The sequence below is a fragment of the Anastrepha ludens genome, chromosome 3 (assembly GCF_028408465.1).
Source record: "Anastrepha ludens isolate Willacy chromosome 3, idAnaLude1.1, whole genome shotgun sequence".
Taxonomy (NCBI): Eukaryota; Metazoa; Arthropoda; class Insecta; order Diptera; family Tephritidae; genus Anastrepha; species Anastrepha ludens.
In genome coordinates this window covers 128,429,041-128,452,245 of record NC_071499.1, presented here as the reverse complement: position 1 = coordinate 128,452,245, position 23,205 = coordinate 128,429,041, and the positions used below count along the sequence as shown (strand labels likewise).

Sequence of the window (23,205 nt, the reverse complement as noted above, 5' to 3'; positions counted from 1 at the left end):
GTGCATATACGAGGAATACTGTTGAAGTGACAGTCCTTGGCCGGATATAAATCCGGGTCGTTCCGGTTACGTAGAACCGACTGTCGTGGGAACGTGACGAATTGATCGTCCTTGTTTATTTAATTAGGTAGCGATTTTGGACTCGGTTATACGCTAATAAATGAATTATTGTTGCTTGTCCACGAAAAGTGTGTACAATACAAACCCTCCCAGATACTCCAAACCCAAAATTTCTACAAACCAAAGATATACCAACTAATAAAACTTTATAACACATACTTACGCGCCACTTTGGAGACCTTTCCACACAGCAACAAATAAATGATACCATCACTTTTTGAAATAATGCATCAGGATAATTTATTTTCTTTTAAACATAAAAAACGGTATATTTCAATTTTTAATCAGAACTGATTTAAAAAGCATTAAAATACAAAATAGAGCTAAAATAACGTGATAAAATGAATACTCTGAATTTTGAATTTAGTTATTCTATTCGAATTTAGAATGCGCCTCCGCGAAGACGTAGCACCAAATGGAGAGTTGATTCCTTCTGTATATTGTAGTCGGACAAAGTACGCCCGTCCTCCAACTGTTTACCAGCGAAAATTAAACGTTGTTGATCTGGAGGAATACCTTCCTTATCTTGAATCTTGGCTTTGACGTTTTCAATAGTATCGGATGGCTCAACCTCCAAGGTGATAGTTTTGCCTGTCAATGTTTTAACGAAGATTTGCATACCACCACGGAGACGCAAGACCAAGTGAAGGGTAGACTCTTTCTGAATGTTATAGTCGGACAAAGTACGCCCGTCCTCCAACTGTTTACCGGCGAAAATTAAACGTTGCTGATCTGGAGGAATACCCTCCTTGTCTTGGATTTTTGCCTTTACATTTTCGATGGTGTCGGATGGTTCAACTTCCAAAGTGATAGTTTTGCCCGTCAAAGTTTTTACAAAGATTTGCATACCTCCACGAAGACGTAAAACTAAATGCAAAGTAGATTCCTTCTGAATATTGTAGTCAGACAATGTGCGTCCATCCTCCAACTGTTTGCCAGCGAAAATCAAACGTTGTTGATCTGGTGGGATTCCTTCCTTATCTTGAATTTTAGCTTTGACGTTTTCAATGGTATCGGAAGGCTCAACCTCCAATGTGATGGTTTTTCCCGTCAAAGTTTTGACGAAAATCTGCATGCCACCCCGCAGACGTAGAACCAAGTGAAGTGTCGACTCTTTCTGGATGTTGTAATCGGACAAAGTACGTCCATCCTCTAGTTGTTTGCCGGCGAAGATTAAACGTTGTTGATCTGGAGGAATTCCCTCTTTGTCTTGAATCTTGGCCTTTACATTTTCAATAGTATCGGATGGCTCAACTTCTAAGGTGATGGTTTTGCCCGTCAAAGTCTTCACGAAGATTTGCATACCACCACGGAGACGCAATACCAAATGAAGGGTAGACTCTTTTTGAATGTTATAGTCGGACAAAGTGCGTCCGTCTTCAAGCTGCTTTCCAGCGAATATCAAACGCTGTTGATCTGGAGGAATACCCTCCTTGTCTTGGATTTTTGCCTTTACATTTTCGATGGTATCTGATGGCTCAACTTCCAAAGTGATAGTTTTGCCGGTCAAAGTCTTCACGAAGATTTGCATACCACCACGGAGACGCAAGACCAAGTGGAGTGTGGATTCCTTTTGGATATTGTAATCCGATAAGGTGCGCCCATCCTCCAGCTGCTTTCCGGCGAAAATTAAACGTTGTTGATCTGGAGGAATACCTTCCTTATCTTGAATCTTGGCTTTGACGTTTTCAATAGTATCGGATGGCTCAACTTCTAAGGTGATTGTCTTGCCTGTCAATGTTTTAACGAAGATTTGCATACCACCACGGAGACGCAATACCAAATGAAGGGTAGACTCTTTTTGAATGTTATAGTCGGACAAAGTGCGTCCGTCCTCCAACTGCTTTCCGGCGAAAATTAGACGTTGTTGATCTGGAGGAATACCTTCCTTATCTTGAATCTTGGCTTTGACGTTTTCAATAGTATCGGATGGCTCAACCTCCAAGGTGATAGTTTTGCCTGTCAATGTTTTAACGAAGATTTGCATACCACCACGGAGACGCAATACCAAATGAAGGGTAGACTCTTTTTGAATGTTATAGTCGGACAAAGTGCGTCCGTCCTCCAACTGCTTTCCGGCGAAAATTAGACGTTGTTGATCTGGAGGAATACCTTCCTTATCTTGAATCTTGGCTTTGACGTTTTCAATAGTATCTGATGGCTCAACCTCCAAAGTGATAGTTTTGCCAGTCAATGTCTTCACGAAGATTTGCATACCACCACGGAGACGCAATACCAAATGAAGGGTAGACTCTTTTTGAATGTTATAGTCGGACAAAGTGCGTCCGTCTTCAAGCTGCTTTCCAGCGAAAATCAAACGCTGTTGATCTGGAGGAATACCCTCCTTGTCTTGGATTTTTGCCTTTACATTTTCGATGGTATCCGATGGCTCGACCTCCAAAGTGATGGTTTTGCCTGTCAACGTCTTTACAAATATTTGCATACCTCCACGAAGACGTAAAACTAAATGCAAAGTAGATTCCTTCTGAATATTGTAGTCAGACAATGTGCGTCCATCCTCCAACTGTTTGCCAGCGAAAATCAAACGTTGTTGATCTGGCGGGATTCCTTCCTTATCTTGAATTTTAGCTTTGACGTTTTCAATGGTATCGGAAGGCTCAACCTCCAATGTGATGGTTTTTCCCGTCAAAGTTTTGACGAAAATCTGCATGCCACCCCGCAGACGTAGAACCAAGTGAAGTGTAGACTCTTTCTGGATGTTGTAATCGGACAAAGTACGTCCATCCTCTAGTTGTTTGCCGGCGAAGATTAAACGTTGTTGATCTGGAGGAATTCCCTCTTTGTCTTGAATCTTGGCTTTTACATTTTCAATAGTATCGGATGGCTCAACCTCCAGAGTGATGGTCTTGCCAGTCAAAGTCTTCACGAAGATTTGCATTTTGGGAAGAGAGCTGAGAAATAAAAAACAAAACAAAAAATGTATTAAGTTTCACATAGCTTTTGATGCAACATATTTCTATAAAACCTATCCATGAGATAATAAAATCCTACAAGACAATAAAAAATTCTTTGTATACCAAATGTTCACAAAACGATCTATGATATTCTACATTTCCCCGAAGTGGAGGTAGAAAACTATCAATGGTTAAAAAAAAAAAAAGAAAATAAACTATCGATCGGTTCTTTACAAAATTCCAGTTTGTTTTCCACAAATTCGACTTTTCACCCTTAAATAAATGTCTCCATTCGGAGAAAGTTCTGTTTATTACCCACTGATTTTAGCACGGCGGGCAGAGATCTAAAACCCCACCAATCATGCATATTAAAAAATTCTGCATTTTGCTATGTAAATAATCTTCGTTCAAGTTTTACATGAAAGTAATTCATTTTTGAAAAAAAAAAAAATTAATATTTGAATTGAAAACAGGGCGACTGAATTAAAATCATCCAAATCAAGATATCATTAGGCTAATTTTTGTAATGATAGTTTCACGGAAAATTTATTGTCCGACAATAACGATACCGTCCTGATTAACATAAGTATTTCTATAAATTGTGAAAACTATCGATAGTCATACTATCCCACCTATAGCATAAACTAAATGAAAAAAAAAAAAATAACGTATCGTCAGGTTTTCACAAAGCTTCACCATTACAACTTTATTCCTTCTTCTCACATTACGAAGTTTCATCAGAATGTTTCATTTATCAAACATTTTCTGGAATATTATACCACATGACTCATCATTTCATTTCCGTCACAATGAATTTCGCGTTCACGTTTACAAACGTACAAATATACTCGAATGCATATGCATTCTGCAAGAGCTGTTCACAAAATTTAAAATTAAACAAAAGAAAAAAAACTTCGTCACGAATGGAATCATTCGACGCCATCTTGGAATTATGAACGTCGGAAAAATCGAACGATTTTACAATTTCAATTATATTTGCATTGCCTATAGATACACAATTTTTTTGCATTTCTAGTTACCCTTCCCTAAAACAATGTGTAAATGAACTTTTCCCACAATTTAATAATGTTTGCATAAAACAGGCACTCACCTTAACCTCTTTTTTTACACAGAAATTCGAGTTTCAATAAAAATAACAGTTCTTGCTTCAGCTCTTCAAATTACGTTTGCTGATCTTATTCAGAATATTTCTTTTTATATATGTATTTTAATCAAAGCACACTTTTTTCACAGAAAATTATCACAAATAACAAGCGCTGGTAAACCTTAAGGTGTTTAATTCACAAATGTCAAATAACGTTTAACCATACGAACGCTACTCCTCGTATTTATATCACAACGAAAATATGGGGAAACTAATTCTATTTCCCTTATGTACCTGGAAGGCGCACGCAATGGCGACTATGTACAACAAATCGCATATTCGCTATCTCTTTTACACTTTTATTGTTTGACTTTTACTCCATGTAAAATTTCTATGCCAATACAGACAATTTCAAATAAATTTATATATTATTTACAACTTCAGCGTATATTTTTTGCGTGGTATATGAAGTGCAGTTGAAATTTTAACGAATTTGTTGTTTTTAGCTCAGATTTTCTTACTGCGTATTTGTGAAAAATTTGATTTGAACAATTTTTTGTCTCTTTTGGATGATTGGGATATTTTGCGTTAAGTGTTGGTAAATTGTGTTTGAAAAAAGTGTATTTAGTTTTCTTGCTTGAATTGGTGGAATATACAAAAACATAAAAATAAATTTCTTCATTAACAAAACACATATTAAGTACAAATCTAGAAGTTTTAAATAAAGTGCTGATATTTTCTTTCTTTTCGGCGGGTTTTATTTTGAAAATACGCTAAAAACAAACACAAAAATTATTTGGTATGGTTACATTTACAGGTATTATATTGCTCATATATTTAGCGTTTTAGAGCACTGCTGCTCATTTTTTCTTAAAGGTACAAATATTTCCCAGTAATCCACTGGAAAGTGTAAGAAGAAAACATACATCTATATATATAAAAGAACTTCGTTCAAGTGATTATATATTTATATCTCAGTATATATGCTTATATACGACTTTGACCACACAATTTACTTACATATATACACATACATATAAGAAACTCAGACCAACTGATACCGGTTTATTGCTTATTACCTTAGGTGGCATGCTTTTCTTCTGGAAAAATCGAAAAAAAAACGGGGTGAAGGTTTGGTTGGCTTATATAAAAATTACTGCTCTCGTTCTTTCCACAACAGGGGAAGTGACATTTATATATACAAGTACATAAATAAAATGCAGATACTTATATGTATGCATTTACATATGTACGTGCGTATTGAAATTACAAAAATAATGTTCAGTTGACTGCTCTTACGTCCTCTAGTTGCACCCAATCCGCCACAAAGACGTGTTTGTTATGTCAATCGATCCCCACCAAGCAATTACATAGTACATATGTATTTCAATAAAATTCTCTTTGCTTACATTTTACTTGCTTGTTGAGTTGTTTTTGTTATAATTATCACGTTACAATTGCATATGGACACCAATTTTGTGAAAGTTTTATAATTTTCTTTTGATTAACAAAAAATTCAGACGTAGAATAAATCAAATTATCTTAAAACGAATAGGCACTTTTTATGAGTTAATTTTTTCAGCTCAAGTATTGTTTTTGTTTTGAGGATTTTCGATAAGTTAAGTGGAGTGGCGTAGGGTTTCGATTCAAGGGCTTTTAACTGAATTTTTCCAAGGCAAAAATTATTTTAGGTAATACATGTGTGTGGATGGCAGTACAAGAAAAAATAGAGGTAGAAATGCGAGAGGTGTAGCGTCATGACGGAGAGCATAATCATTAGTTTCACTTAATGGTGAAATTGAATTTTCACAAAGTGGAATAACCGATGATGTGGCACAATTTTCAATATTGTGAATGTACTAATCAACTGTGCATAAAAAAAGCAAAAAGCTATTCGAGTGACGCTCCTTTCTGTGGTGGTGGAAAACTGCGAAGGGCATCCATTTGAATGCCCCTGACCGATTTTACCTATGTACACACATGCTTATGTACATATGTACATATGAAAGTATCTAAGGGTCGTGTAATGTACATAAAACAGGGTGTTCAGCATAAATGAATGGTCTCTAGGGGCTGCCAGTTGCGGTCTCAGAGTCAACTCTGACAAAACGGAGTTGATGTTATTCACCAGGAAATACAAGCTTCCAAGACTAAACAACCAGTGTCTTACACTCTCATCGGAAGTCAAGTATCTTGGTGTTATACTTGATCCCAAGCTCCACAGGAAGCTGCACATAGAAAATAGAGTTAAGAAGGCCAGTATAGCCTTCTACGCCGGTAAATCTATGTTGAGAAAAAAATGGAGTCTCAAGTCACGTGTCGTACTCTAGATGTACAACTTAGTGGGTGTGCCTAGTTTGGTGGGCAGCTCTTCAGAGGAGCTACAACACCACTAAATTAGAGAGAGTGCAGAGAACTGCATGTGTGGGCATCACTGGGGCACATAGAACATATCCCACCGCTGAACTCAACGTCATTTTGCACTTACTTCGCGCGGATCTTTAAGTTAAATCCAGTGCTGCTCAGAGCGCTTCTTCTGGTTAACTCCTGTAAAGAGGAGCCCAAACGTCTAGAACGTGCAGGAAATATTTCCCTTATCTGAGTTCCTATCCAGAGGAATATAAAGAGAAATGAAATTGACCGTTGTTAAAGGGAAACTGTATAATTTCTTTCTCAAAAAAGCGAAAGACAGATGGAGGTCTGTCTCATCGTGTGCTATTTCAAAAACACAATGGCCTCAATAAGATAAAAACAGGACGCTTAAGGTGATGGGTATTCCCCGCCATTCAATTTCCAAACTTATTGCGGTGTTCACTGGTCACCGGGTGCTCGGAACTCATGCGGTGAAGCTTGGACTTCCAAGGGGGGATTCTGCAGAGAAAGAGACTGTTGAACACTTTCTCTGCAAATGTCCAGCTCTGGTGGTTAGGCGCTTAAGATTCCTTAGCGTGCCCTTTGGGGATGACTTGAAGAAATTCTCCAGCCTAGATCCCTTTTCTCTCCTCCACTACATCAAGAGCACTGCATGGCTGTAGATGGTTTTCTCTTCCCTACATTTTTTTTTTCGCAGGTAGTGGTCCAATTACACTGTGGAACAAATTCAGGTTAGCAAAAATTAGGTCCATTCTGAGAGTGGCGGGTGAAAATAGAGGCGAAATTAGAAGACCCGTATCGCGCCGTTTGTTTATGTTAGTTCGAATTTTTTTTTAATCGGCCTTCGAAGTTTGGGGTCAAATGCCGATTTTCAGTATATTGTTTATATGGTTTTTTGGCTATAACTCGTCGACTTATTGATATTTTTTCAATCTGTAAAAGCCAAATTATTGCTAGAGACCTGTGCAACAATTACAATTTTTGAAAAAATTGATTTCGAAAATTTTTGTGGTACTTATGAAGCAAAATGTTGGAAAAATTATTTTTTTTTTATGTTTTTTGAAAATATTTTCAACAAAACTAAGTCTTTTTTGCATTTTGTGTGGTCTATAATATGCTTCTCAGTTTCTTAAATAAATGTAATTTGAAAAGAAAATTACGGGATTAAATACTTTGGCAGCTACTTAGACGAAAGTCACAAAATGTTCGAAAAATTAACGTTTTCCTTATTATTTATTAATATCTGGCAAGCAACTCATTGTTTTTCGCTTTTTTTCTTATCTAAAATATAGTTTTCAATCCATCACATAAATATCATGGAAAAAAATATAGTATCAGTCGAAAATTTGTGCGATATACACGCATTCATTACATAAAACTAATGTAAAAAAAACCCAAAATTCCTGGTAAACACATAGTAATTAAAAATCCCCAAAACCATTAAATAAATATCGATTTCGGTAGAAGTAATTAAAAAGGGAAGTTTCAAGAATTAGGAACATTCCAAAAACAATTAAAGAAAAGGAAATGCTAAGTATGGATTAAAAAAGGGATTTTCCGAGAAGAAAGCATGTTCCAAAAATAATTAAGGAAAAGGAAATTCCCAGAATACAATTAAGAAAGGGAATTTCCAGGAACAATCAATAGCTATTAAAATAATATTTGTAAACATTTGTGTTGAAATCTCAATGATTAAAACAACAGTTTAATTAAGTGTAATATTTATTGATTAAATAACGGTTATAATGTATTAGAAAAGAAGCACGCAGTGCTCTTAGCAAAAGTCGGCAGACAACTGAAAAAAAACAAAATTCCATTTCCCATACTATGACCCACACAATATTCATACCGACAGGAGAGGGGGTCTAAATAGTCCGGTACAGGTATTTCGGCGAATTGTTTACTACTTGCCCTTGCCATGATCATAATCTACTGGCATAGCGACATTTAAGCACGTTTTGCGACTTGTAGACCTTATTATTTACAACTTGTTATTTCAAGAGTGGAAACTTTCAAATTACAACAGCCTGAGAACTACAAAATTGAACAATCTGCATGCGAACTAATTTGAAAAATAAAGATTCAGTTAAGACTCGAAACTCAGCCGAAGCTGATGTCTTTTAATTTTCGCTCGGTCGTGATAAAATTTGCTATTCATTCTTTTGGAACCTATTTCATTTTGTGAGTGATTTAAGTTAAGTGTATCAGTTTCATAAAAATAACAAAAAAAAACATTCTATAATATATATTGTATTAAAAATGTCGGAACCAAAGAGTTTATCAATGACGTAAACTAGGCCCCTAAAAAAGTTTGCTTTAATTGCTATTCAAGTCTTATGCAATGGAAAAGTGAAAAGAAGAAGGCTATGCCTTTTGGTGTACCAATGATGTGGTCAGATAATAGCCCACATCAAGAAGAAAATTGCTATGGATGTACCAACTACAATAAAACTTTGAATAGAAGGAAAACAAAGAATAAAACTTATGTAGCAGTGTCAAGTGTCCAATTACCATTACCGCACTCAGAATTCGTTCCAGTACCAACATACCGAAGTACTGATCTTCAAACAGGTATCAGTACTACAACCACCCATGGATTTCTCCTCAGAATTCAACCCTGGTGAAGGTACATCCTATAAAACATCAAAGGACCCAATCCTAATAACACAAAACCAATTGGATGGAATTGTTGCAAATTTGTGTTTGACTCAGAAAAAATCAGAACGACTGGCTTCATTTTTGAAAGGAAATAATTTGCTGACGAAAGGTACAAAAGTAACAGCATATCGAAAACGCCAAAAAGAGTTACAAAAGTTCTTCAATGTCAATGATGCAAAAAATTTCGCTTATTGCAACGATATTGAAAAGTTAATGGAGGCGATAGGGTTAACCTATAAAAAATATGATTGGCGTCTCTTTATCGATAGTTCACTAATCAGCTTAAAAGTTGTGCTTTTGCACAAGACAAATAGAATGCCTTCTGTTTCGATTGCGTATAGCACTGACACTAGTGAAACTTTCGATAAATTGAAAGACATTCTGGAAGTAGTCAAATATAACGAACACCAATGGCGCATTTGCTTCGATCTCAAAGTAGTTTCCTTGATTACAGGCTTAACAGCATCTGGCCGTCCAAAATATTCGTGTTTTTTGTGCGATTGGGATTCACGATACGGAGAAGGTATTGTATTAAAGGAAGAAACCAGTACAAACAACATAACTGGAGTAGTCGAATTGGGCGAAAATGGTCTAATGACAATAGGCTACACGAAAGTCTTGTTCCTGAAGTGAAAATTTTGTTGCCGTTGCTCCTCATTAAACTTGGCATTGCTAAAAATTTTTTGAAATGTATCGCAAAAAGACCAGCAGTATTCAACCGCTTGAAAGACATTTTCCCAAGAGTAAGTAAGGCCAAAATTCAGGAAGGGGTTGTTAATGGTCCCGACATACGGAAACTAATGAGTCGTCAAGATTTTGAGCAAGTTCTGACAGACCGAGAATTAAATGCATGGCTCGCATTGAAAGCAGTCATCAAAGGACTTTTGGGTAAAGAACGCGAAGAAAACTACAGGCAATCTGTTGCAAACATGTTGGCAGCTTTCTCTGAAATTGGGGTTAATATGTCATACAAAATTCATCTCTTGCATCAGCATCTCGAAAAACTCGCTCAACAGTTGCCAACTGAATCTGATGAGCAAGGCGAACGTCATCACCAAACTGCGCTTCCATTTGAAATAAGGTAACTATAGAGTGTGCATATTTTGAATTCCTAGATTTTTCTAATATCTTGGTCAGAGTGCACAATTTAAACATGTTAACGATTGAAAACTATTTTCGTTTCAAGTACAGAGGAAAGAAATCTCCAGATGCGATACTCGCTGAAATTTGTTGGTGGTATAAAAACACCTTTGAAGAAGAGGAAGACGAGGAAACAGAGGAAGAAGGGGAAGACACAGATGAAAATCCAGAATATCTGTTGGACGAAATAATCGATCTCTCTGATGATGATGACGATGACCAAGACATTAGAGAGAGCAGTGATGTTGATCCACAGCCGCCTGCTAAACGGCAGCTGGCCAAATTATTAATTTAATTTATTTTATTTTTCTACTTAAAACTTTTCATTATTAACATTTCAAAATTATATTTTTTTCCATATTTTTATATTTTCTTTTTCTATGTTTCTTCAAAACCAACACTGAACAAAATTGGTAAATAAAAAATGAGAAATAAATTAATATTAAGCTCAAAAAACGCAAGTTTTGTATTATGACTGTATGCCTCAAGCGCAAATTATCGACTAAGGCAATTTTTTTTCAAATGAAATTCAATAAAGAAACTGAGAAGCATATTATAGACCACAAAAAAAGTAAAAAACACTTAGTTTTGTGGAAAATATTTTCAAAAAACATGAAAAAAAAATAATTTTTCCAACATTTTGCTTCATAAGTACCACAAAAATTTTCGAAATAAATTTTTTCAAAAATTGTAACTGTTGCACAGGTCTCTAGCAATAATTTGGCTTTTACAGATTGAAAAAATATCAATTAGTCGACGAGTTATAGCCGAAAACCCATATAAACAATATACTGAAAATCGGCATTTGACTGCAAACTTCGAAGGCCGATTAAAAAAAAATTCGAACTAACATAAACAAACTCGCCACTCTCAGAATGGACCTAATTTTTGCTAACCTGAATTTGTTCCACAGTGTTATGGTATCAAAACGGCACGTAAGTGCTACCTGTGGTACTCTTGCCATCTAACCTACCTACCTACCGGGGCGAAATTATTGTATGTTGGATGTTCATGATCCGTTTTCGTTAGCTCATGTAACAAATAACTTTAATTTACATAGATATCTACTTAAAATAATCGTACTTCTGGAAATTTTCTTTTGTCTACCACTTCCAATGTTTTATGATAAAACAATACCACATGCGAACTTTCATTGGAATAAACCTAACAGAAACAATGCTTTTTGGTGTCTTTGTTGAAGTAGAAGACATCTGCTTCCAAGGAATTCAGGTACAAACATATGTATATATATACATATATACACACACATACATGTGCATATGTATATATGTACAGTGAAACCCCTAATTGAGGACACCACCAATAATCGGGCAAAACCCAAGAACCAAGTTTTACGTGCCATTTTTTATTATATACATATATTTGTATTTGCATAAAACATGTGAGGATATGCATATCCTTTGTAGATGAAACGGTATCCATTTGTTAAAAATGTTAGCTTTTAGCTTAAAGGGTTATATACAGCTAGAATTTTCAAAAAATTGATTTTTTTTATTTTTTTGTTCTTAATGTACATAGGTATATTTAAGAATACACACAGAAAATGTAATATCGTTCCGGTGAATATTTTCGAAGTTGCACGCAAATTTAAAAAGGCGTTTCAGAGTGCTTGAAAGTGCTTTTCAAACTTTAAACGCGTTTTTCTCAAGTTGGTGTTTTCAAAGTCGGTGACCAACATTACTCGAAAACGGCTAAACCGAATACTCTCAAATTTTAACACGAGCTTCTTAAATATATTTTTTAGTACTTAATCGAGTACTTTCTCACTGATAAATATTTTTTTTTATAAACAATTTAAGGCCGAAATTTTGGTCAAAAATCGATTTTTGTTTGAGAAACCGATATTTTGTCGAACAAATTTATTTTGCTTATTCCTTCGATTAATTACTAGATTTAACATTACTTTAAAGAAATCTGTTTGGGTTTTTAATTTCAGAGGATCCAGTTTAGAGATATAGTGGTCACCGGAAAACGTCTTTTTTGAGAGGAGCTCCCGGAGATCAGCTGTAGCTCATTTCCAAATAAATATTTTTATTAATACTAAGTCTTAAAATACAGTTAAAAGATAACATAACACCCTATGACCAGAAAGTACCAGGAATGTTTAACTTAAACGAATCGAAGGCGTAGCGCAAAATGAGTACCTTACATCGGGCCAGACAGTCAATAAGCGTTTGAGAGATGCTGTACGTCGCAAACGGTCGGAGATGTGGACAAAAAATTCTTGGATTTTGCATGATGATAACGCGCCATCGCACGGAGCCCATGCTGTGCTGGAATATTTAACACAACACCAAGTAAATACCATCGTGCAAGCACCGTATTCACCTGATATGGGCCCGTGCGACTTCTTTTTGTTTCCCAAGTTGAAGTTACCACTTCGTCGAAGGAGATTTCAGCCGATAGAGGAGATCAAAGGAGCTGAAGGCCATCCCTTCGTCGGTTTACCAGGGGTGCATGGAGAACTAGGTTTAACATGTGTATTCCTTCAGACGGGTCATATTTTGAATGAGATAAAATAAATTTGCCTGAAATTTAACTCTGTTTTCTTTTATTTAAACAGTCCGGGTACTTTCTAGAAATCTAGAAATTTCGCTTTTTTCGGCCTTCTAACTGTATATAACCCTTTAAATAAACGCCAACTGATGATGCAGCTAACTTCGATGCAGATGTCAGGTACACTATCGAATCAGGATATCTACACTATCGATTGTAAATGAAAAACACGAAACTTTTATTTAGATGTTGAGGAAGTTAGAGGAAGTACCTGAATATTGCATGAGAATGAATGGGTGAAAGGAAATGAAGTTGTAATCTGAAGCCAACATACATACATACATATGTATTCGCTGCATTGAAATTTTTATCGTTGGCGATATTATTTTGAAATGCAATACGTTAAATATCTGGAACTTCATCCAGAGCCATGGGTTCTAAAATAAAAACAAGATAAAATGCGGCAAACCATTGTAGGAAACCATTTTGAAAATTAAAATCTCCTAAAAAAAAAAGACCGACTATTATATATGTATGTACATACATACATATGTATATGTTTATAGCAAGCATAAAAAAAATCATATATGTATACCATAAGAAATCAAAAAAAAGTATTTCATTAAAGACCAAGTATTTTTATACATTTTTCTTTCAGTTTTGTGCTTCAACGGCCATAAGCAAAGAATAAATTGTGGAACTATGGGGGCCGCTTGTGGGAGGTTTCACTGTATATGTATTAAATATTTACTTGCCAATTCTTGGTAGTCAAAGAGAGTCAGAACAAAGAACTTTGACTACAAAGAGACTATTTAACGCTTGCGTGGTCGTTCGCTGTATCTCGCTGACGTTTTAAAAGGGAAATATTACAATATGTTTAGAATTATTTGATTGGTTTTTTCCTAAATATTTTCGATAGATACGTACATACCATACTTACTTACATATACATACATATGTACATGAATTCGCCTTGCTATTATATGTCATAGCCAACACGTGAAAATTGCCCACACGCAAATTCTCACATACTTATGTATGTATGTACATATCTGACGTAATATGCGTATTAACATTTTCTAAGAAATAAATACTATTTCTACATTTATATCACACATACATATATATATGCATCCATTTCTATTCATTAGTACATACATACATATGTATCTAAATAAATATACATATATGGACAACTTAGATACATATGTACATATATGAACGCGCTTGTTTGTATAAAATAGAAATTTCGTTATAAAAGCGTTCATTTCATCGTGTAGATTGGTCAAGGCCATTTCACGAATGTTTTGAAAATTATCAAAATTGATAAGTTTGTTTATACGCATTAAGTTCATCAACATATGAACTGCCAAACACAAAGAATATCACATTAGTTATGTATGCATGTATGTATGTATGTCTACATGCCTACACATAGGGATGCCAATCCGGGTATCTTTGAGATTCCGAGATCCCGAAGAAAATTGAAAGGAGTGGAAAGTGTTTATATGATATCCCGAAATACCGGGATGCAACTGATCCGCTAATATTAGCAATCCTAATATACATATTTACATATGTGTGTGTATGTGTTTATTTTAGAATTTATGTCTGTTTGCCTCCTTCAAACAAATAATACGAAATTTGCACGAATTAAATAATATGAATATATGTACATACAAGCGGCCGCCGTAGCCGCATCGGTTGGTGCGTGACTACCTTTCGTAATTCACAGAGAGAACGTAGGTTCGAATCTCGGTGAAACATCAAAATTAAGAAAAACATTTTTCTAATAGCGGTCGCCCCTCGGCAGGCAATGGAAAACCTCCGAGTGTATTTCTGCCATGAAAAACCTCCTCATAAAAATATCTGCCGTTCGGAGTCGGCTTAAAACTGTAGGTTCCTCCATTTGTGGAACAACATCAAGACGCATACCACAAATAGGAGGAGGAGCTCGGCCAAACACCCAAAAAGGGTGTACGCGCCAATTATATATATATATATATATACTATACATACATACACACATACGTGCGTCAAAGAGAAAAATATTCAAAAAAGTACAAAAACGGAAAAACTTGTATGTTTTCGTGGCGCGCAATTCAAAGAAATAAACAAACTAGAAAATTGCGAACTAGCTAAAATTGCACACTTTTCCTGTGATAACTTGTTTATAAGTATGTATATAAATGTTTTCACTAAGCTAGCCAAATGTTACAATTAAAAATGTATCCACTTCAATTCCTCCCACTACGCACTCAACTCTCCTTTTTTCCAAGTATTTTTTTTTTTATAACAACACCAAAACATGATAGTGTGTAACACTAATTATAGATATGAAATTGTTTGTACATATGAATTGTTTCCCCTTTTCCATTTACACGTCAAAGCTGCTCTTTAAGCATATTAGACAATAGATAGCAGATACCACTATTCAAATACTTCCCACAAAAGGGGGCTTCGGGGACTTTAAAGCTTTCCGCGGCTGTCAATTGGCATTCGAGTGCAAAGGGTTGGCTACGAACAAGTATTTTATTTTGCAAAATCGATTTAAAACTCGCACAAAACAAAGCAAAATATGGGCGTACGAAGAAATGATGAGAGTGGTTGCTAGCAGCTCCATTTAAAGTGGAGTGTTTAACTTAAGTGTTCAAAATCCTACACTTGTCGCACACAAAAATAGGTTATTCGGCACATTACGCAAATTTGGACCCAGTATTAACCGCAGGGGATTGCTAAATTTCTTCTTCTTCTTCTTAATTGGCGCGATAACCGCTTACGCGATTTTGGCCGAGATTAACAAAGCGCGCCAGTCGTTTCTTTCTCGTGCTAACCGGCGCCAATTGGACACACCAAGTGAAGCTAAGTCCTTCTCCACCTGATCTTTCCAACGCAGAGGAGGCCGCCCTCTTCCTCTGCTACCACCAGCTGGTACCGCATCGAATACTTTCAAAGCCGGAGCGTTTGTATCCATTCGGACGACATGACTCAGCCAACGAAGCCGCTGGATCTTTATTCGCTGCGCTATGTCTATGTCGTCGTAAAGCTCATACAGCTCATCGTTCCATCGTCTACGATATTCGCTGTTGCCAACGTGCAAAGGTCCAAAAATCTTACGCAGAATCTTTCTCTCGAACACTGCAAGCGACGCTTCATCGGATGTTGTCATCGTCCAAGCTTCTGCGCCATACGTTAGGACGGGCATGATGAGAGTCTTGTAGAGTGTTAGTTTTGTTCGTCGAGAGAGGACTTTCCTGCTCAATTGTCCAACTTAGTCCAAAGTAGTACTTGTTGGCAAGAGAGATTCTACGTTGGATTTCAAGGCTGACATTGTTATCGGTGTTAATGGTGGTTCCTTTATAAACGAAGTCTTTTACAACCTCGAAATTATAACTGTCTACCGAGACGTGGGTGCCGATACGCGAGTGCGCCGACTGTTTGTTTGAAGACAGGGGGTACTTCGTTTTGTCCTCGTTCACCACCAAACCCATTCGCTTTGCCTCTTTATCCAGTTTGGAGAAGGCAGAACTAACAGCGCGGTTGTTAAGGCCGATGATGTCAATATCATCGGCATACGCCAGCAATTGTACGCTATTATAAAAAATTGTGCCTGAGCGATTAAGTTCTGCGGCTCGTACGATGCTCTCCAACATCAGGTTAAAGAAGTCACACGACAGCGAGTCACCCTGTCTGAAACCTCGTTTGGTGTCAAACGGCTCGGAGAGGTCCTTCCCAATTCTGACGGCGCTGCTGGTGTTGAGCAACGTCATCTTACATAGCCGTATTAGTTTTGAGGGGATACCAAATTCAGACATAGCGGCATACAGGTAACTCCTTTCCGTACTGTCGAATGCAGCTTTGAAGTCGACGAAAATATGGTGTGTGTCGATTCTCCTTTCATGGGTCTTTTCCAAGACTTGGCGTATTGTGAATATTTGGTCGATGGTAGACTTTCCAGGTCTAAAGCCACACTGATAAGGTACAATCAGTTGGTTGACGGTGGGCTTAAGCCTTTCACTCAATACGCTCGCTAGAACCTTATAGGCGATATTTAGAAGACTAATCCCGCGGTAATTGGCACAAATTGCAGGATCGCCCTTCTTATGGATTGGGCAGAGCACACTTAAATTCCAATCGGCAGGCATGCTTTCATCCGACCATATTTTGTATAGGAGCTGATGCATGCACCTTACCAGCTCCTCGCCGACATGTTTGAATAGCTCAGCCGGCAGTCCGTCGGCGCCCGCGGCTTTGTTGTTCTTTAGCCGTGATATTGCTATTCTCACCTCGTCATGGTCGGGTAGCGGAACGTCAATTCCGTCGTCAACAATTGGGGTATCGGGATCTTCACCTTCTCGGTGACATGCGCAGCTGTCACCGTTTAACAGGTTCGAGAAGTGTTCCCTCCATAATTTAAGATTGCTCTGTACGTCAGTCACCAGATCGCCGTCTTTGTTCTTACAGGGAAACGCCCCGGTCTTAAAACCTTCTGTGAGCCGCCGAACTTTCTGGTAAAATTTTCGGGCGTTGTTCCTAGTGGCCAGCATCTCAAGCTCCTCGCACTCACGTATTTCGGCCTCTCGTTTCTTCTGTCGGATAATACGTCTCTCTTCCTTTTTCAGCTCTCTGTAGCGATCCCACATGGCTCGCGTTGCGCCCGATCGCAGCGTGGCTCTATGGGCGGCATCCTTTCTTTCTGCGGCAGCATGACATTCCTCGTCGTACCAATTGTTTTTTCGGGCTCGCTGGAAACCGATTTCTTCTTCGGCGGCGGTACGTAGGGAACGAGAAATGTTGCTCCATTGCTCGCGCATGCCGGTTTGTTGGGCAGTGCTCTCCGAGAGCAGGAGTGAGAGTCGAGTGGCGAATCTTCTGGCTGTCTGTTGTGATTGCAGCTTTTCGATGTCGAACATTCTTTGCGTAGGTAGATGTACGTTTTTTTGCTGCACAGAGGCGGGTGCGCAGCTTGGCTGCAACAAGGTAATGATCCGAGTCGATGTTGGGTCCTCGGATCGTACGTGCATCTAATACACTAGAAGCGTGTCTTCCATCTATCACAACATGATCGATCTGGTTTCGCGTTTTTCGATCAGGAGACAGCCAGGTAGCTTGGTGGATTTTTTTTTGCTGGAATCTGGTGCTGCAGACTACCATGTTTCGGGCCCCGGCGAAGTCGATCAGCCTCTTTCCGTTACCGGATGTTTCGTTGTGCAGGCTGAATTTTCCGACTATGGGACCAAAAATTCCTTTCTTGCCCACCCTGGCGTTGAAGTCGCCAAGCACGATTTTTATGTCGTGGCGGGGGCAGCGCTCATAGGAACGTTCCAAGCGCTCATAGAAGGAATCTTTGGTCGCATCGTCCTTCTCTTCCGTCGGGGCGTGGGCGCAAATTAGCGAGATGTTAAAAAATCGTGCTTTGATGCGAATTATTGCGAGACGCTCGTCCACCGGAGTGAACGACAGTACTTGGCGACGAAGTCTCTCTCCCACAACAAATCCGACACCGAATTTGCGCTCCTTTACATGGCAGTTGTAGTAGACGTCGCAAGGTCCTATGGTTTTCTTACCTTGCCCCGTCCATCGCATCTCTTGGATGGCAGTGATGTCAGCCTTTACTCTCACGAGGACATCAACCAGCCGGGCAGAGGCACCTTCCCCATTAAGGGACCGGACATTCCAGGTGCATGCCTTCAAATCATATTCCTTATTTCGTTTGCAGGGGTCGTCATCAGTAAAGGCAGTTCTCATCCGAGGCTTTGCAATTCTTTTCATTGGGGGGGATTTTTAAGTGGCGGGTCCCAAACCCAGCGCACAACCAGCTATCCTGGAATGCTTCGCCTTCTCACGTTAGCTCACTCCCCAACGGGTGTTCGGAAGCTACCCAGAGGATACGTGGGCTAATCCCGGCCGTTGTGAGCTGCTTGAACTATATGTAGAAGAATCGTCCTGGCCACTCCCAAGTGAATGGCGATCAGTAACTTTCCTCACTTGCGTGGACTTCTACACATGGAACCATCCTCCAAATTATAAATTCTAAATAAAGTAAATTTCTACTCACAAGTATTTAGCAAGTGTAAGAGCCTATTACCGAAATCTGAGCGAGAATCACACGAAATGGTGTTTCAAATTAATTGATATTTTTGAGGATACAAATCTTTATTCAATATTTTATTTCTTTTCTTTGTTTAATAGCTCGCCAAAACATTTGGTAGCTGTCGCTTACTAATCGACTGGTGGTCCGCGTCAAATACTGTCGCCATGCACATTGACTAGTGGAACCATTGGACACAATTTTGAGAAAGCGACAATTTTCGAATTATGTTTAAAAAAGGATTATCATGATATACAGGGTGCGTACGGTAGTTGAGGACATGCATATATGTACATAAATATCTGGCTAAAAGTTCCCGAATTGATTATTTTTCTTTTTGCTCTTTTTCAGATAAGACATGAAGGACTAGAACTTAACTCAAGATATGAAAAGTCATGCAGTTATCACAGCTATATGTGCAAATTTAGGAATCTATTAGGAACCTCTGATTTTCTTAAGTGCGCTTGTTCATCCGCTCATAAGGTTCGCCGTGAATTGGAAGTATCAGGCGGCGATGCGGAATCTGTTTCAAAACGCAAAAAATACGAGGAACGTTCTGACACTGTCCGATTTCCAAGCGATCATTGACGAGGACCCTTCAAAATCAATGGGAGCTCCTGCGAGGGAACATAATGTTTCTGAGGGTCTTATCCGTCGAGTTGTCTATGAAGATATCCGCTATAAATCCTATGCTATACGCAGAAGATAGTTTATCGAGGTTCTGGAGACAGTAGTGAAATCCTGGATTGACAGTGCACGCGGTGGAAGCCCATAAATGTTTCAGCAAGACTCTGAATCTTCACACAAAGCGATGACACCACAAGATTGGATGCCTGGAAATTTCCATGATAAGCATCCTCATAACACCAACAACTTTCCATCATTCCGTTTTACTAACATTTTTAAATAAAAAGCGTATGGAACCAGAAGAAACCAATTACACTAATCACACCATCTTCTGCAGATACGTCTTGGAAGGAACACTATAGCTCAAAGTAAAGGTGTCGTACCATAACGCCATAATCTTAACCGCAGATTCAATTGGTCTCTATGATTATGGCTATGACTACGGAATTATGAGATGTCACCTCTAATCGATTACAGTATTGCTCGCATGTTGGTTCGATCAGCAAATTTATGGCGTTGTGCTTTACGTTTCAAAAACGTTAATTTTAATTTTTTTAAATCTTTGTATAAACAAATATTTAATTAAAAAATGATGGTTTCAAGCACTATCTAAAAGCTTACAATAATTTTCTCCATGCTACTGGGAAAGAGGAAATCCACTTAGTATGTTCGAAATAGTATTTAAACTTCTTTGTTTTTCTTTCAAACGATTTGTAATATAAATTTCAAACGAAGTATTGTCAAAATTATATAGCATTTCCGCATGATTCAATCATTAGCATTCCCGCATATCACTAAAAAATGTCAAAGTTCAATAAAATGTTTAATAGTGAAACAATCACTGGACGCGCCAATGTAAGTAGCACGACAAAACATCGCTCAGTTGCACATAACACCCACTAAATGCATTGGCAGGTTGCCAAAGCAACATACGTCTCCTTCGCAGTGCTCTACATAATACATCGCTTACGCAAACGCTCGAAAGCTGCTGCCAAATGCCCCGAATGCACTGGGGACAGCAATAAAGCAGCGTCAGTAGACCAGTTTGGGAAGAGAGTAGCTGAAGGTACCTGTGATGCCGAAACTTGGAAGCGCGTAAGTGGTGGTAATGAACCACCACCAACAGCTGAAGATGCCGTTGATACAAAAGTCGGGTCGGTAAATCCAGTTGAAGTAGCTACAGCAAGAAATGACAGTAGTAAAGAAGGAGAGGAGTGGCTTGATATAAAAACACTAAATACGGAGAGCAAAAATACAAAAAAGAAATTATGCGAAAACGAAACCTCCATAGTAAATGAAGTCTGGGGTTGCGATTTCTGAATGCTGGTGAAGCTTGTTTTTTTTCTTTTTTTTTGTTGAACTCCGTGCATATAGTTCTTAGCTTTTTTATTTCGCTTGTTTAAGACAATTATTAAAATATTTCATATGCCTTATATACAGATGTACCAATGTATACATAGTAAAAATAAATTTAAATCAAAATAGTCAACACAAAATTGTATGTAGTAGGCAGAAAGGGGTTCGAAGTCCCCAATTATTTGTTTAAGCTTCATTGCTGCGACTTAAAGGTGGTGGCACTAGACCAACAACAATGTTTTGTACGTTTGATTATCAAAGCAAAGTATTGGTAAAGTAGAAAACAATGAATGAATTCGCCTTGTTTCATTCTGGGCTGACAGCCCATGGCCACGGCGAAAGAAAAAAACCAAATCAGCTGATTTACCGATACCACCTTTAATAGATTCACCTTGGCTGTAGCAGAAGAAACTTAAGGGGTGTCGGAATGGCGCACTGCGTTACTCCGTGATATAGCCATTGTACAAGATTGCAATTAAAAACACTCTTCTTCTTCCTATTTTTTTGGCAGGTGAGTTTGACAGGCACCTATATATGTGATGGCGTAGGTGATTGGTATTTTTACAAGGCGAATATATTAAAGGTGGTGTTGGTAAATCAGCTGATTTGTTTTTTTTTTCCATGTGGCTGTCAGCCCAGAATGAAACAAGGCGAATTCGTTATTTGCTTTCTAGTTTCCCAATGCTTCGACAATTAAACGTACAAAACATTGTTGTTGGTCTAGTGCCACCACCTTTAATGAATGCGCCTTGGTATTTTTACTTTAGTGTATTGGTGTAGTTCCTAGCCAAAAGAGAATTTTTGTGGTAATCTTAAAAAAAATATTGGAAACAAAATAATATTGAAAACGTGGAAAATTCACAACAAATATTTTTAATATATTGCTCAGCTTCTTCTTCTTAATTGGCGCGATAACCGCTTACGCGATTTTGGCCGAGTTTAACAAAGCGCGCCAGTCATTTCTTTCTCGAGCTAACCGGCGCCAATTGGACACACCAAGTGAAGCTAAGTCCTTCTCCACCTGATCTTTCCAATGTAAAGGGGGCCTTCCTCTTCCTCTGCTACCACCAGCTGGTACCGCATCGAATACTTTCAAAGCCGGAGCGTTTGTATCCATTCGGATGTCATGATGTCATAGGCGAAGACTAATCCCGCGGTAATTGGCACATATAGCATTCTAATGTATTGAGCAGAGCACGCTTAAATTCCAAGTACTGATCATGCGTCCCTATCTACGGTGGTTAGTTCAGTTTAAGAATCCAGAATGCTGGCAAGCATGCTTTTATACGACAATATTTTGCATAGGAGCTGACACATGCTCTTTACCAGCTGCTCGCCGTCATGTTTGAATTGCTCAGTCGGCAGTCCATCGGCGCACGCGGCTTTGTTGTTCTTTAGCCGCGTTATCGCTATTCTCCTCGTCTTGGTCGCGTAGTGGAACGGCAGTTACGTCGTCAACGATTGGGGTATCGGGATCTTAAAATTATCTGTGACATGCGCAGCTTCGAGAAGTGCTCCCTCAATATTTTAAGTACTCCCGATCGCAGCGTGGCTCTGGATAGATACAGAAGCCTTAAAGGAAATGTCGATAAATCATAGAAATAATCGAAGTCGACCGGCATGTTAATAGTCGAAGCATCGCCCAGGAGCTAAAAATCCACCATAAAACAACTTTAAGCTACTTGCGGCAAATTTTACGAAAAAACAATGGATTTATTTTTCCCCGCACTAATATATACATACATATATACAAGTCGGACAATTCAGTAAAACACATTTCGGATTTGTCTAGTTGAATTGAGTAAAAAATGCAAAACGCAAAATGTTTTTGAATTCTAGTACGAAAATTGTGCGCTAAATCTGTTCCATCTACAAGTAAAATCTGTACATGATTTGTTTTATTTTTAATAGCTTTTATTTTTTTAAATGTAATATTTCATAAAATTGCCATCGAATCGCTACACAACAACTGCACAATTTAATTAATTTTTCGTGTAATTCTTTTTTTTTTATCATAAAACACTACTTTGCAGTTGCTAAATAAGTGATTTAGAATTCTGCCAAATTAGTTATAAATATTTTCTTGCTAATTTCAATGAGATATTTGCTAGTTTTGCGTGTTAAATGTGGAAATGGTTTTGTTTTAATGCTAAAATATAAATACATATTTGTATGCATATACGGGTCTAGAGGCTATCATATAGTAGGCATGTATGTATGTATGCATGTTTAATGAATAAGAAAACTATTTGTTTATTTTATTGTAAGTTTAACTTAAAGTTCAAAAGGAAAAAAAATTCTAT

General features: G+C 37.8%; 2 protein-coding genes across 2 annotated transcripts; one reads left to right on the top strand and one right to left on the bottom strand.

Annotated features, from left to right (window-relative positions):
• Positions 1-334: 334 nt before the first annotated feature.
• LOC128859201 (polyubiquitin-C) lies at positions 335-4,365 on the bottom strand. The gene is made up of 2 exons (XM_054095992.1): positions 4,147-4,365; positions 335-3,032 (listed from the first exon to the last, which is right to left on the bottom strand). The coding sequence occupies exon 2, from the start codon at positions 3,017-3,019 to the stop codon at positions 503-505; it is 2,517 nt and encodes an 838-aa protein (XP_053951967.1). The 5' UTR covers positions 3,020-3,032; positions 4,147-4,365; the 3' UTR covers positions 335-502.
• Positions 4,366-20,288: 15,923 nt separating this feature from the next.
• LOC128856756 (uncharacterized) lies at positions 20,289-21,029 on the top strand. The gene is made up of 2 exons (XM_054092072.1): positions 20,289-20,401; positions 20,462-21,029. Exons 1-2 carry the CDS (start codon positions 20,348-20,350, stop codon positions 20,864-20,866), a joined length of 459 nt encoding a protein of 152 aa, XP_053948047.1. The 5' UTR covers positions 20,289-20,347; the 3' UTR covers positions 20,867-21,029.
• The last annotated feature ends 2,176 nt before the right edge of the window (positions 21,030-23,205 follow it).

What these genes read in the sequence shown, in the direction of transcription:
- LOC128859201 (XM_054095992.1), bottom strand. Translation starts at nt 3,019, where the DNA reads ATGCAAATCTTCGTGAAGACTTTGACTGGCAAGACCATCACTCTGGAG.
- LOC128856756 (XM_054092072.1), top strand. Translation starts at nt 20,348, where the DNA reads ATGTCAAAGTTCAATAAAATGTTTAATAGTGAAACAATCACTGGACGC. An exon ending in CAATCACTGGACGCGCCAAT is followed by an intron (nt 20,402 to 20,461) that starts GTAAGTAGCACG and finishes ATGCATTGGCAG; the next exon opens with GTTGCCAAAGCAACATACGT.